The sequence below is a fragment of the Lepisosteus oculatus genome, chromosome 8, assembly GCF_040954835.1.
Source record: "Lepisosteus oculatus isolate fLepOcu1 chromosome 8, fLepOcu1.hap2, whole genome shotgun sequence".
Classification (NCBI taxonomy): Eukaryota; Metazoa; Chordata; class Actinopteri; order Semionotiformes; family Lepisosteidae; genus Lepisosteus; species Lepisosteus oculatus.
In genome coordinates, this window is record NC_090703.1 from 15,076,774 (window position 1) to 15,092,740 (window position 15,967).

General features: G+C 36.7%; 1 protein-coding gene across 1 annotated transcript; it reads left to right on the plus strand.

Annotated features, from left to right (window-relative positions):
- The first annotated feature begins 286 nt into the window (after positions 1-286).
- Positions 287-5,151, plus strand: rhov (ras homolog family member V). The gene is made up of 3 exons (XM_006632430.3): positions 287-650; positions 1,480-1,538; positions 3,215-5,151. The coding sequence occupies exons 1-3, from the start codon at positions 449-451 to the stop codon at positions 3,659-3,661; spliced, it is 708 nt and encodes a 235-aa protein (XP_006632493.1). The 5' UTR covers positions 287-448; the 3' UTR covers positions 3,662-5,151.
- The last annotated feature ends 10,816 nt before the right edge of the window (positions 5,152-15,967 follow it).

Below are 15,967 nucleotides of genomic sequence, written 5' to 3' on the forward strand. Positions count from 1 at the left end.
TGTAAATCTGTAAGACGAATGACAACAAAAATCTCCACCTACATCTACCATAAACAAACTGTTTCAAAGTCTATTAAAATTGTTTCAGCGGTGTAATGTAAAATATACTTTTCAAAAAGACTGTAGCGCCAATTGTCTGGTTTGGGTAAACCTCCCACCGAGGCTCGTCTGTTAACTGCACCATAATCTTCCTGCTTCGGGGAGCGGCCATGCAAATTACGACTTGTTTGATCAGAAAGTTGGTACTAAAGGGACGGCGACAGGCGTGGGAGTGTCAGATCCCATTACACGGCAGGACAAAGAGGCACCAAGATTGTGTTTAACCGATGGTAGACAAGAGGAACACCCACCTCTCTGGAGTTACGCATCCATCCCAGGCGTCCAACCTCTGCTCAACAGTGCATACCCACTATACAACAACAGTAAATTGTACTGCACTGATTAAGAAATGCCACCGCAAATGGAATATCTCTGTGAAGAGAGCACATTGCCGGCTTTGCCCCCATCTCTGGACCGCCAGAGTCAGGAGCCCGAGGTGAAATGTGTGCTAGTTGGGGACGGCGCAGTCGGAAAAACCAGTCTTATTGTGAGCTACACAACCAACGGATACCCCATGGAATACCAACCGACTGCGTTTGACATCTTCTCGGGTAAGCAGCAACAGAGTGGCAGGTTCCAAAAGTCGTGCCAAGAAACTTAACCCGATATTAGATGAATGAAGTTCATTGGCCGTATCGTTGGGGTTTTTCTTTTGCATTGCCTCTGCCGAATTACTTAACGTCACTGACAATACATGATTTAATTAAATTATAAATTGTTTATGTGCTTTTTTGCTGCTAGTGTAGTTATTAGTTATTATTGTTTTCTGCGTACTTAATCTAGTCTGAAAGAAGGAGCGCTTGCTGTAGGAGTATACAGAGAAGGATACTGCAGCAAGCGATTGTACCTGGATTAAAAAAAAAAAACATATGGTACGGTTAATACAGGAGCCTGGGAGGGAGGTTTAGCCAAACCAGTTAAATCAATTATCTCTGCTCTCTTTTTGAAAAATGTGTTTTAGCGTTAAACCATAAATCTTCCATATATACCCTTGCCGAAAAAGCTATGTTTCTAATTAAGAACAAGTCTAATTTAATGAGCCATAATTGACTAAATACGTTCTGGTGCCTTATGAGATTATATTTATGGACTCAAGGTGAAGTTAGTCTCGTTGGATATGAGAGCGTTTAGAAAATGTTGGCTGCATCATGATGAAATACAACGTTCTCTGTAGTTTATCAGTTGCTAGGGGAGTTGTTTTCCCCAGTTCTCAGCTATACGTATTTTAAATGTTAGCATATTTTAAATTAAATGACCATGGTGTAAATTCTTTATTATTTTCTGGACTGTTCAAGCATTGCAGTTAACAGGAGGTGTGTGCGTAAAAACCTTTCAAAGGATTGGAATAACGTGCGCTTTTCTGTGTGCATCCTTTCACAGGACACGTGCAGGTCGATGGTACACCAGTACGAATCCAGCTCTGCGACACTGCAGGACAGGTATGAATCACTCTTGAATAATACAGATTAAGATTCCCTCCTCTTCAGTGGAGTATTACCGTTGTGTTTCTTGTGTATTCATTTTAAGACGCGCCATGGTAAAACAAACTTGTTCACCGCCTCGTCTTTTCGTTCTGTGTAATGGTTTAAAACTCCTTATTACTGAAAAGAGATGTATAATCCATCATACGTAACGAATTTCGAAACAAGCCATTCATTTCACAGAGGCATTCTTTCATTCGAGCATGACTGTTTAAAAGGAGATGGCAGTAAGATGTGAAATGAGGAGAGAGCCCTTTCATCCTGGAGCATGTGCTCTTAGGAACGGGCATTGGGCATTTAGAAACGCTACCTTAGATTATGAAATGCCCTTTATTACGGAGTGCTTTCACTCCCTAATATATAGCACGAACCTGCTCTGCTATACACCTGAAAAACAAATACAAATGCAGAACTCCCTGAAATGAAAGACACCCCAAAAGCTCTTTACATATGGATAACCACATTATCCATCGCTGAAATGCAGTGTCAACCTGAGTACTTTTTTGGCAGTGTGTCCAGCAGGCTCGCTAAACTTTTATTCCTCTTTGCTAATAATGGTAAAGTAATTACCTACTGACGTTTGATTATGTCACTAAAGAAGTTCAGATTCATGGGAAGGAAGGGATTATGTTTCCTTGTGTTACTCAGTACTCTTGCTGTAATTAATACTTCTGTGTATCATCTGGTGAGTCATCCAAGGCTTGAATCACTGTGTGATCACTGTAGTTTCCGTAACTGCAGAAACTAAGGTTTCTTGACATTAAGCAATTTACTTATTATATTACATTAAAAATATCTTTGAAATAAACTGAACTGCTTCACAGTTGTTGAAGAGAGAGTTATCACTCATGTCTGCCTTCTATAAACATCAAATGTATACATTGCAGATAAAATAGATAATAATTTGGACAAATTAGTAAGTCAATATGAAATCAGTTTTATTGACGGTACAACTTGTGGAGGAAATCGGTAAATGAGCAGCTGTTGTCTTTTTAAATACAAATATTACAATTTCAGAGTATGCATTTATTGTATATTCTTTTAAACCTTTGTATTTACACAAGACATATGTGTCTTTATACATGGATATTTTTTCCTTCACTGTCCACTCCTCTTTATCACATTGGTGCAAAGTATGTTCATGAATTTAATATCCACCTTCATGTGCCATAGAAATTCATGTCTGTTTAATATGATGTAATACTTATTAGTATATCCATCCCTTCAGTTTTGAAGCTGCTTTATCCAGTACAGGGTTGCAAGGGAAGTCATAGCCTCTCATTACTGCACATTCTAGATTTGTAATTTTTGTAGAAAAATTGTTTCCATACATAGATGTAGGGATATCCACTTCTGGGTGACTGGCTGTTGTCCTTATATGGCTCTGCTGTTTTTTGCTTACATGTGGGCCTTGGGGGCTAGAGATGTATTTTTCTCCTCTGTGCCTGATGGTTACATTGTTACTCTGACGTATTAAACTACTTTACCTCCACTTACACGAATGTGGTATTATTTTATTGTATAGTCCATGTAAATAGCTGTGAAAGTGCACTTTTGACCACTTGCTTTGGTCAAAATAAAATTGAGTTGGTTTGCGATGCGTTCTAAATGCACCCACGTCCTGTGTTTTCCAGGAGGAGTTTGATCGACTTCGGACTCTCTGCTACACCGGTACAGACGTCTTCATTGTGTGCTTCAGTGTGGTCAACCCTACGTCTTTCCAGAACATAAGCGAGAAATGGATCCCGGAAATCCGGGCCTGCAACCCCTCGTCACCCATCATCCTTGTGGGAACCCAAGCTGACCTGAGGCATGACGTCAATGTGCTCATCAACCTGGATCAACGTAAAGTCAAACCGGTGCTTAAATCGTGCGCTAGAAATCTTGCGGAGAAGATCCGGGCCCAGGACTATGTGGAATGCTCTGCCTTGACTCAGAAAAACCTGAAGGAAGTCTTTGACTCGGCCATCTTCGCAGCGATCAAATACAAGGCCCGGCAGGAAAAGAAACTGAAAATGTCCACAGACCGCACAAAGACCTTTTCAAAATGTGGGTGGAAAAAGTTTTTCTGTTTTGTCTGACTTTAAAAGACCAAACTGGCCTGAATTAACTTATTACTGACTTGCAACGTCACACTGGACCCACAGCTGTGCCATGGGTCTTACCTAAAGGCAAGAGTGATGGATTGTGGGACTTGGGAGCCTGTGGCTCACTTCAACAGATTGCTTGCTTAGGTGAATGAAAATGTTTACACAGCATATTTTCCAATGCAAAAAAAGAGCTAACGAGACTGTTCTTTGATGTATCATTTTGCATTGGTTCCTGTTTGAGAAATGCACACCATGGATTTTAAAATGTAGCGAATCAAGGCTCTAGTTCAAAGGTCATGATATTATTATATTATTTTATTAATGTAAAAAAGGCTACTGTAAAGCCTTAGGTGACAGAATGATCAAGATTCATCCAGACATTAAGTACTGAGGCCCCGTTTCCTTACACAGGTTGTCCTGGATATCTGTTGAGAGAATCTGTGGCTCTCCGAGGAGCTCTTTATGGAACCTAGCTAGGCTGGCTAGGGAAGAACTCTTCCGAATCTGATTGAGCACCCAAATACATCAAGCACCTACAATTGCAGCTAACAGCTCTAGTGTTAGATTTGGCACCTCCCTGAATGATTGCACTTTAAATTTTTAATTGGCTATACACCGGCTGTCCTTAAACTATTTAAAAAAAGAAAAAGACTAGAGCAAGCTTTTAAGGAGATTAATGGCCATAATTACATATGCAAAACATAATTACTCTTCTACTGTATGGGAAATGTTTCCACAAATATACTGCTAATTTCCTGTAACTGTGATTTAAACTACAAATGCGTCTAAGGGTAATTTGGGGAATCTGTAAAAGATTATTGAGAATAATCTTGGAGATCTTCCGTGATTGTGTTATATTCTTCAGAAAAATATGGATCAGTGAAGAGAGAATGCAATCCACAAGTCGCAAACAAACCTTTGACAAGACCCTTTTAAACTGATTGTTATTCATTGACTTATTGCTCCCAATTGTGATCAAAATCTTTTATTGTTAAAGGATACTTATTTGTATGTTTTTGGATTTTTCTGAAGTACCCAGTTTTAGCTATTGACCTAATAGTTCAATCCTGTTCGAACGGCACGTTTTATTGCTTCTTGTGGAAGCTTTTAATTAAAAACAAGCCTTATTCTGAAATGCAACACTATTTGGTTATATAAATAGTTTTGCTTTTTTATTTCTTTAAACAAGAAGGTAATAGGTCTTTTTTTCCTCTTCATTGTAAAAGAACAAATCTTGATTTGTGGACTGTAGGGACTTGTCTGCAAAGAGATTTTTACTTTGATATTTGATATCTGTAGATAAGAGGAACAATACAATTCTATACTTTTAATGACATGTAATTTATCTACAAATGATAGTTTTATACAGCAAACTTTTCAGTTATAATTTTGCTCAATTCAGTCATTTTCAAATTTTTTACAAGTTTCATATTTAGAAGGTTCGTTTTTTATGAAGTGTTGGAAAATAAATTATTACATCTCCAGAAAATCTCACTGTGTTGCTTGCTATAATGTAAATGTAAAAAAAAAATCATCCAGTACATTTGGCAACTAAAGTTGTTTTCTTTTGCAACAAAGTTCTAAAATATTTGAGGAAAAAAAAACAATAGTACTTGTAATTTGTTACCAATGATAATAATCATTGTCAGACAAGATCAAGGAAATGTCATCTGACTAATTCAGATGTGAAATTTACAACTTTTCTGCCAAGAGCAATGTAAACATGGAGCCTGTATAACATTACATGCGTTTATAGAAGCTCGCATACATTCAGCAAAGAATGAAGGTCATGTAGTCTTAGAAAAAAGTAATCTAGAGTTAAGGGTAACACAAAGTGCACACTAGTAAAGAAGACTCCGTACACAGTACTGTATATAGAGAAATGTTTAAAGTAATATATTCAGAGTGTTTAAGTATCCATCTGTCCATTTTCAACAAATTCAGAGTCTTGGAGAGATGGAGCTCATCTCGGCCAGCACTGGGTGCAAGTTGGGATACACCCTGGACAGGCTGCTAGTCCATTGCAGGACACACACATAGTCACAGGCGTGCACAAATTCACAACGGGGCCAATTTTCCCAGGAGCCAAGTAACCTACCAGTGTGTCTTAGTAGGACATTGGGAGAAAACCAGAGTGACTGACGAAAACCCATGACGCCATAGGAAGACCCCACACAAACATCAATCAGATCGCACTCCTAGTCTGGCTTTGAACGCAGGGTGCCAGCAATAATAATACTACTAATAATAGGAAACTTTATTTTTTTTTATAGTGCTGTGTAAATGTGGCTTCTTAAAGACTTTTACAAAAGGTATGTAATAAAAAATCAGTAGATGTGGGGGAGGTGGAATTGAGTAGGAAAGCAAAGCAGCATACAAAATCAATTAAATAGAAACCCTTCTTAAATAGAACATTCTGCCTCAGTTTAGAATTATTTTTCAAATTTATTTCTTGACATTTTAACCACACAGATAACCTCTCCATATGCTTTAAACCTTTTAGAAATTATGCTAACCAGTGCACCACCATGCCACACATGCTTAAAAATAATGTACTGTATATGGGAATACATTTATAAGGTAATTTGAAAAGGTTTAAAGTATATGGAAACGTTATCTGTGTGGTTAAAATTCAAGAAATACCACATTAAAAAAAATAATTCTATGTACTTGCAATCTTTCCTGATGTCTAAGAGCGGACTTTTTTATGTAACGTGGATTTTTATGTAACATGGATTATTGTGTATTCGAAATACACAATAATTCAAGATGCTGTTATTTTGCCAGACTAAAAATTCCAGGAAAAGAGGTAACAACTACTTACCAAAGGTAGCATAAAGCTTATTGAAAATGAACACTACACAGAATTGAATATTAATTAGCACTCCACAATAAATATGTTAGTGATATAAAATATGAAAAATGCCCTTAAAGAGCTTCCTAAAGTTTTATTTAAAACCCCCTAGAAAAGAACCAAGAATGTCTTTGTGGCTAGTTTGTGGCACAAATGAAGGAGTCAGGAGAATAACAACAGGAGATTTTATTGGTGAAAGTACTAATCCAACCATTGAAACTTCCTGATGAAAAAGCCTCAAATTAACAATTGTAGGGAACTCACAACTGGATACCAGTTGCAAGTGATGAAAGGAATTTAGGAGTGTTTCAGTGAAGTTGTTGTCTTTCTCTTCTTAAATGGGATAATTGGATTTAAACACCCCCCACATTACCTCTTTTTAGAGAACCATTAAGGAATGAATGTAGCATTGGTCAGTACAACATCACCTCTTCTAAAAACTGCAGTCTGAAGTTTCTGCAGTGACTACAGAGTTTATAACTGGTTATAAACTGCAGCTGTTTTATAGCTGGAGTTCCCATGGGGGTATGTTTGCTCATTTATACATGTAAAAAAAAAAAGGATGAAACAAATCCTTTTGAATAAGTTATCAAGGGAAGAACAAAATCAAATGTTTTTTTATTGCCTTATATATATATAATCTCATACACATATCCAACTGAAGGCAGCCCAAGTACTGCTCTCATAAGAGCTTCTTTAGATTCAAGGTATAGCAATTTATAGCTACATAATTATTCATTCTTAGTTAAGAGGGCTGAGATTAATTTTAGAATGGAAATGAAAAGATCACTCTTTCAGAGACTGAAAAAGATAATTGTCCTGGTGAGGTGTTGTAGTCATCCAAGATGACTAATTAATGCTTTATTGGTCCTAGGCTTTCAATCAGAAACAGGAAAAGGGCTCTGTGACTGGTTTATATAGATGCAAATTTAACTACATTTTCAACATACAAATGATCTTACCTACTATGATCCTGTAGTGACACAGAGTTTGCATATGTAAACTCTCTCCTGCACAGACCTACGTGACCAGACCAGAAAACACAAGAACCTAACAAGCAAAGTATACAGGTTGTGTGAACCATAATTGAAGTTAACAATAGTATTTGTTTTTTCCTTTTTTTCCTGAACATCCATCCATCCATTTTCTAACCTCTTTATCCAATGCAAGGTCTCATGGGAGCCAGAACCTAAAAGAGCCAATACTATTTACTTTGCTTCTGTACTCCAATATATACCCAAGAGAAGAGATTCCATATGAATGTAAACTAAAGCAGGCTGAAATGAGTCTGAGTGATTACTAACTTCCTTTTAACAAACAGATTCATTGTTTTTTAAAACTGCATTTTGACACCTGAGTAATTTCCATATAATACAAGACCACCCATAGGGGAAGAAGTTGAAACACTCCAGATGGGCCTGGCATAAAAGGATAGTTCCTGGTTTTGATAAGATTCCAAGGCCTGTGATCCACAGCCACATCAGAAAGAGTTATAGGACCTTCCACCTGATAAGTATGAAACAAAGTAGGCATGAAAATGAATTATTTTCCATCAAAAGAGGCAGAAAACTACAGACTCTCCTGAGAGGAGGACTCAGAGAAAAGAACTGACGTGCCTTTTGAGTTTCCGTGTTTTCCAAGGCTAAGGGCATGGCCGGTGTCTATGCCAGTGACATCACTTGCATTAATTTAGTAAACATGGTAATGAAGGCATCAAGCCTGTATTCTCACACCCTAACAAGTGGTGCCAGTTATACTGCACTATAAAACCAGAAAACCTTTTATTCAAACTGAACACATGTGAAGCAGAAGACAAAATAAATTAAGTGACCCTTTGTTTTTGTGAAACCAGGCATCTTTCTGTAGGCCAGTGCATGCAAAAGTGAGTGTAAAGCTAGAATCCCTAAACAAAAACAAAAGCAAAATCCTCATAAACGTATACCATTAGCATTCGGGACACAAGCCAGAATCATTGCCAGCACTGAACACTCACCTGTACATATTCTAGGCTGCATTGATAGTATGTTGACCTGGAAACAAGGCCACTCCATTACAGAATATTGTAATTATAGGTTGAAGGAACATGTACTGAATAGAAGAGGGACAGTTTGGAAAAGGGACAAGAGAACAGGAAATGATTTCTTGTAAAAGTACTGCCACACATTGCAAGGAGTAATGTTAAGACATGGGCAGATACAATAGAACACACATTGAGCAATAAAGGCTATCAGTCAGGTTTAGTTTCCCATGAATGGCGAGGAGTTTCTCTAGCTCTGTGGTTTTGGGCTTGGTTAACAATCAATTGTCTTAAAAATCTCCCAAGAGGAAGACCATTATTTTCCCAGGGCTCATGAGAAATGAGTTTTCTCTCTTTCTTGGCAGCGCTCCAGTTTCTGATTTTCTGAGTTTCAGTGATGTCATTTCTTGGCCAACTATATGAGAACCAACAGGTGTGTATTTTCCTCAGGGCATTTCTCTGTAAAGAAGCTTCTACCTGCACATGTAAATGAGCAAGAACAGTTATTGCTACAAGCAGTTTGGTCGTGGAAATGTTAATTTTGTATTTTGCCTAAAAAATCAAAATAAAAGATTGCAATTCTGTTCTCCAGTATTCCACCACTGGTTATTTTGAGACTTTACAAAGCATTATTTATTACTGAAGTTCATTGCTTTTCATATAAGGTTGCTAAACAGATCTTCTGACTTCTTGTGGTTATTAAAAATACTGTACCATCAAAGTCTTTGAACACTCACTGTTATGGCTAAATTCAAGTTCAGGCCTTCTTAGTCTGGCCAAAAAGCTCCCTGAGTGTTTAATCATTTCACCAAATTATCTGTCGTGCAATGAGCCATGGGCACAAAGTGCCTTTCGAACACTACCATGAAAGCACAAGGCTAGAGTGAATTCCCAGCATAATATAAAGAAGGGGGATACTTTGGCAGGAAAATAAATTCCCAGGTACAGTATTAGCTAACCATTTTGTTCTTAGAAACTTGAATACTTATGATTGCACCCTACTTCTTTGAAAATCCTCAGCAGACCCTCATACTGAATGTTTTATTTTATTATTTTTGTGGATTAATGGGTCAGTTTACCCCATTAAAGAGTAAATTTATATATGCTACTAATCAGGGATGTGGTTAATTGATTGGAAATGCACACTCCAGAATAAACAATGGGAACAATATATAACATTATGTCAAGTACAGAAATGTCTTCAATCCAAGTGAAAGCCAGGTTTAAAATAATGAAATACTGAGTTTAACATAAAGTTCCATATAAGAGGATGCCATTTGGCCAATAAAGGTCATTTGATTGCTGGCAGGCAATTCATCAAAACATTTTTCCTAAGTGTTTCATGACAGAAGCCAGAGAATCAGCTTCAAAGCCTAGCTGGGTAGCTTGTTCATCCTCACTCCTCTTCTCAATCTTAAAAGTAATAGAAAAGTACAGACAACTAGCAAAAACTACTGTGATTTGTAAGTCAACTAAAGTTGATGAAGGAGAAAAGAAACCCTAATATACTACAGTGTGACTGTAGATAATAAAATACACTGTTGTCCAAATTCTTACAGGGATTCACATATTAAACTTTAGTTAAAATACATTTATATTGTAGAATGTGCAAAACAGACAATACATTTTCTAAAATCATGCATGAACAGTACTTGTCTCTCAGAACCGGTTTATACTCATGAAGTAAAGCTAACATTGTTCATATTTCTTGATTAAGAATTCACTGACTACCACTTTGACAATTAATTGACAAAGTATTAAAAATCAGTTTATTTAGAATGCGTTGTATTATAATTAAGGTCATAAATGTTTAACTAGTTGCACTCTGCAGCTGCATCACAGCACTTAATTAGATCCACGGTCTCACACAATCAGCATATTGGGTGTTAAATGCACAGCTACTGTGGCTTTCTAAAGAAAGAATTAAGTGCATAAATAAGTACATATACAGCTTTTCCTCTTCAAGTGAATTAAATTATGGAGAAAATGGGTGCCACATTTAGCAGTTAGAAGAAAGTTCTTAATGGGACCCATTTCTCATCTCCACAGTTCAAGAGGGAAACTGTAAACAGTACACAACCAGCTGGGATAACACCTTTAAAAGTGTCTGTATTAAAACATTCAAAGGGTCAGAGACTCATGTAGGTAGAGCCCAGTGAAAATTGCACAATCTGAGATCCCAGTGATAACAAACAGGAACCTATCTTGATATATGTTTTCTTTTTGTTTGGTTGCAATCGAAAAACAAAGCCACCCCAGAAGACATCCACAGGGAGATTCTTTACAGTGATTGGCTTGCTAAGGGCTCCTGTGCAGTGGCGTGCTTGTCTGGGAAAGACGTGGTTGCTTTGTTCTCACACTGTTGTGTGTGAGGTTGTGAAATGGGACAACCTCAACACAACACTGAGCTACAAGCAAAGACAAGGAGCGATAAGCCTCAGCTAGTTTACTGAGACCCCTCCCCACTGGGCGGAAGTGCAGTAGTGTAAGTGTACTGACCAATGAAAGACAGTGTTTACCCAAGCTACCCAGGGCTTGTCTCAGAGTTTAAAATACAAACACTGTCTTGTACTTCATCCTCCCTGAGAAAGTAAACCCATGATTAGATGACTTCCAAAAGGCCTGTTGCTACATGCTCCAAATGATTGGTTCAGTGACCAGAGTGTTACTCAGGGTTAGACAAACTTTAAATTTTAATTTATCAGCTCTCCTCAACTGACATCAGGTGGGTGTTTAATGCCAGACTGTTGTATGAAGCAACCAAAAGATAATTTAATTGCTTCTTTAATTACGTGTTAATTGCGGTTACCTGTGTGCACATAAACCATGTCGGCAGTAAGTGACACTTGCTATATATTAAAACAACTGCATTTAGCACATTTACTCAGTGGGCAGTTTAGAGACGATTATTGGAAATAAGTTGACATTTTCAAACAATGTGAAAAATATTCAACATAAAAATGCTGTGTACCAGATACCCTTCAAGTCATGTTGAATACAGAAATATGCAAAAGCGTAATGGATAACAGTATTAATTATGCTTTAATTAAGGCAATTTCATTATATCCAATGAATAATGAGAATTTCTTGCAATTAACCTGCAGTTTTCTGCAGGACTAAAATAAAAATAAAGTTACTGGCTGTTCAATAATCTTATGCACCCATACTCTTGGGAGTGTTAAGTGGCAGAAGAAATGTTATCAGAAGAAGATCGTGATACGAATAACTAGAAAAGGTTATCGTTTAAGTACATTCCTTTATTCTGTCTGGTGACTGTTACTAACATACGTATATAGACCTCAAGCTAGCTCTTTCAGAGCTTGTGATGACTAAACATTCTCATTAGTTTTCATTTATCAGACAAATCCATAGACTCCAGTGACTATTGACTTGAAGTGGGTGGTAGCAAACTCACAGGTTGCATAATGTCTTTATTGCAATTGAACTGCTGTTAAAACAGACAAAAGAAAAACATTACTCATACTTAAATATAATTTTACTATTTCATCCCATCAAAGGGACATACAGTGCTTTAACAGCTCATTATTTCTTGTTTCACTTTCATGCCTATGCACTATATGGAAAGACCATTTTTTTCTACTTTGTCCTATCATTGGGTAGTAAAACTCCTGACAATATCCAACAAAAATATATGTTTGGCATCCGTGGTAAACTCTTAAAATTATAACAGAACATAAGAACGATTGTTCTCCAAGGCCTGTATGAATTTAGGAAATTATTTTTTATATTTTTCTATTAAAAGAATTGGATGTTGGTTTTGTTGAACCATTTAAATTAGAACTTTGCATAGGATGACCATTTAGCAGGCAAATGTTAGTAGTATTTTATGCTGTGATGACATTACTTCTATTGGGGTTTCTTAAATAATGTGAACAAAAAATACAGAAGAACATTGGATCTTGAGAAAAAAGGAAAAAATACACTGATTCAAGCAGCAAAGGAAACCAAAATACATTCAGGCCATCTTATCTACGACTGCCTCTGGCACTGACTAGCAGCACACAGTGTGCGTCTGGCAGTGGGGGCTGGTGGGCTGAGAGAGGGTATTGTAAATCTGTGATCTTACACTGGGAAGTGTGAAAATTCAGTCAAACAGTTGAAGCTTGTCACTGAGGACACACACACACCCCAGGGTGCATAAGACTACAGAAACAGTAGGTTTTTAAACCGTCACCCGCTGTTTTATTGGGGGGAGGATTTCCATATGATAAAAAGATTCTTCAAGTGTACTTTTCAACCCCAGCAAAAGCTAAGGTAAATTGGATGTAGCAGTGTCCTCTTGAGATAGGAGACATTGAATACCCCCGAAACCACCTTCAACAAACAACTTCAATTCATCATATAAAATGCGCCATCTAAACAAATCATTATCCAAGCACGTTTAAAGACTTAAGATGCATTACCGCTGTGCATGAAACAGTAAAACCAACGGTTCAGTTAGATAAGAAAATATCAGATAGGCCTACGTCATTCAGGAAAAGGCAATGGAAAATGATCGTACTTTCCCTTTATTTTTTTACTCAAAAGCCTTTTTCCCAAACCATAACAATTCTTTAAAGTACACCAGAACTGATATTTCCTGGTGTGCGCTATTTTTAGATTTCGTTATTACAATCTAAAGATAACAGTAGCATCATGCAAATTATTAGATAGCAAAAGAAAATGGTAAAGAAGAGGCTCTTGAGAATGAGGAAAACTATCACAAACTAAACTAAAAATGTATATTGGGTGAGACTGTGTGTATAAGGCTTTAAATATCACAAATTATATATATTGCAATTACTCATAGTGACATTGAGATTTTCAGATCACATTCAGTACTTAGTGTTGTTCTTTATGCAGTATTCAGATTGGCATTGAGCCAGCAGTTTGTGAAATGCCAAATCTCAATTTAGACATAAAAAGTTCAGTCTTTTGAAACTACTGTGAGTAATCTCTCCTATGGTACTGACACAGTTTATGCCGGGCCTTTTTCTGCTTCTTACACAGAACCTTGATTACCACCAGAAGGTAATAAGAAAATAGCCTACATTAGAGAAAGGAAGAAGTCAGAGAATAAAAACCATAATGAAAGGCGTAAATTGGTCAGGTTCCAAAAAACCTATACATCACTGATAGCTGAGTCCAAGCGTCTTGTTTCCAGAAGACTGGCTCCACAAGAAGTGCACGTTTATTTTCTTTATCAGAGAAACAGGTTGGACTGGTTCCTGAGTTTCTAGCAATGCCATGATGATTTTGAAAAGAAACCAGCTGATCACTTAGATTCAGTTCAACTGCATTATGGGATTTAACAGTCAATGCCTCTACACTTCAAAGGGAGCATTTACAACTGTGAGTGAGTTGAAGCAGGGCTTTGTCTTCCAAATGAATACAATACGATTAACAAGGGTATCACCTCAGTGGTTATCAACCTTGTATTATATAAACACAGTGATCCTCTTTTGTATTAATGAGAACTTTGTTGGTTCCTGTGTGTACACATATGAGACCACAGACTTAAGATAAATGGGGGAGGTCACCCATTTGACAAGGACATATAGTGAAAAATTGTTTTTGCTCTGAGCACATGACTGGTTATACTGCTAATTCACTGTGTTTTCTGTCCAAGTCCATAATGTTGACATTGTCAGTGAATTTGAGAATTTTAAATACTCTTTCTGTTAGCTTGTCAGAGTAGGATTTTCAGGAATTGCACCCAGTCATTCTTCTTCGCACTGATAAAGAGCAACAAAGTCTTTTTTTGTAACATGGTGACCAAAATGATACATAATATTTTAAATGTCTTACTAGTGCATTATATAATTTCTGTATAACAGCCCCCCCCCATTTAAATTCTATACTTTCAACTATATACTATATGCTTACATTGTGTTTTCTCCAAAATATAAATGATGTGTCAACATTATTTTGCTTACATCTGACACATTACAATACATCAGGCTTGTCCTTTTTTCCAACATGTCCTTTTTTCCATTAGGATCTTTTCAAGCTCAGCATTTTCCATTATTATCTATAGTTTAAGTTTTTGTTTCCTGTATGTAACTTTTCCATTTCTCCACATTATAAGTAATCAGTCAGATGTTTGCCAAGTCTGTGATCTTATTTTTTAATTACATTTGCAAGTTCTATAATCTAAACCTCCTACTTTATCATCTGCTAAATTGTCTAATTTACAAGCTATATAAAAGTCAATTATCCCAGAAGGCAGAATCTAGATTCAAAATATAAATTACAAAGAGTAGTGGTCCTAATAGAAATCTCTGATGAACTCCAGTAATTGCATCACTCCAATCTCTTTGATTTCCATCCATTAAACCAGTTCTTAATCCAATTACATAAATTTCCTAGAATGCATCCTGCCTGCAATTAGAGAATTAGTTTTTTTTAGGAACATTATCAAAAATGTAATTATATCATACCATATGCACTGTTTGTAACCATTACTGCTGTTGCTTATTGAAATAACTTAGGTTAGTTAAGCAAGACCTAAATTTCCTGATTCCATTTTGACTGCTTGAATCCTATTGTCATACTGATGATGTAATTATTGACTCTATATTTTCATAAAAATACGATTTGTTATTCTTTAATTACTGGGTTTGGTTTTATTACAATTTTATGGATGGGTACCACATTTGCCATATTCATTAACCATTATTTTTTTTTAGATACAAAATCTAGTAATAAATCTCCTTGAGTTTGGCATTGATTTATTCTGGACTTTCCTTGCTTTAACAATTAGTTAGTACAGCAGAGTACAGCAGCCTACATGTTCAAAACCCCATATTACTGTTCTATAAAAAACTCAGATTCAGCCCACACATAGTTCCTTAGTTCTAAATGTAATTGTATCAGACATCCATCCATTTTTTAACCACTTTATTCAATTTAGGGTAACAGGGGAGCCAGAGCCTTTCCTGGCAAGCGATGGACACAAAATGGTCTACACTTTGGATGGGATGCCAGTCCACTGCTGGGAAGACACAGACACACACACATTCACACCACGACCAGTTATCCCAATTTAATTAGCAGGAGTGGGAGCAATGCTATCCCCTGCACCACTATGCCACTCATGCGGCATACAGTTGGCAACAAAACCAAGCATAAAAGAGTAATAAATACAAATATGGCTAAATACTTAGAGAATAAGCAAACATTGCTTTTCTGTGGAACAAAAGGCTTGGAAATTCATTTGGTTAAAACACACACAATTTAAGGTATATCCAGAGATAACCCCGAACAACAATTATCTATATTATTATCCTGATCTTATCCAAAGTATTACAAGAATTTGAGAAATGATCCTTTATTTTACAATTACTCTTAGTTTAATTAGAAAACAGGATAGTCTTCACAGTAAACTATTAGATGAAGTTAAGATCACAGCCATTTGTCCTCCTCA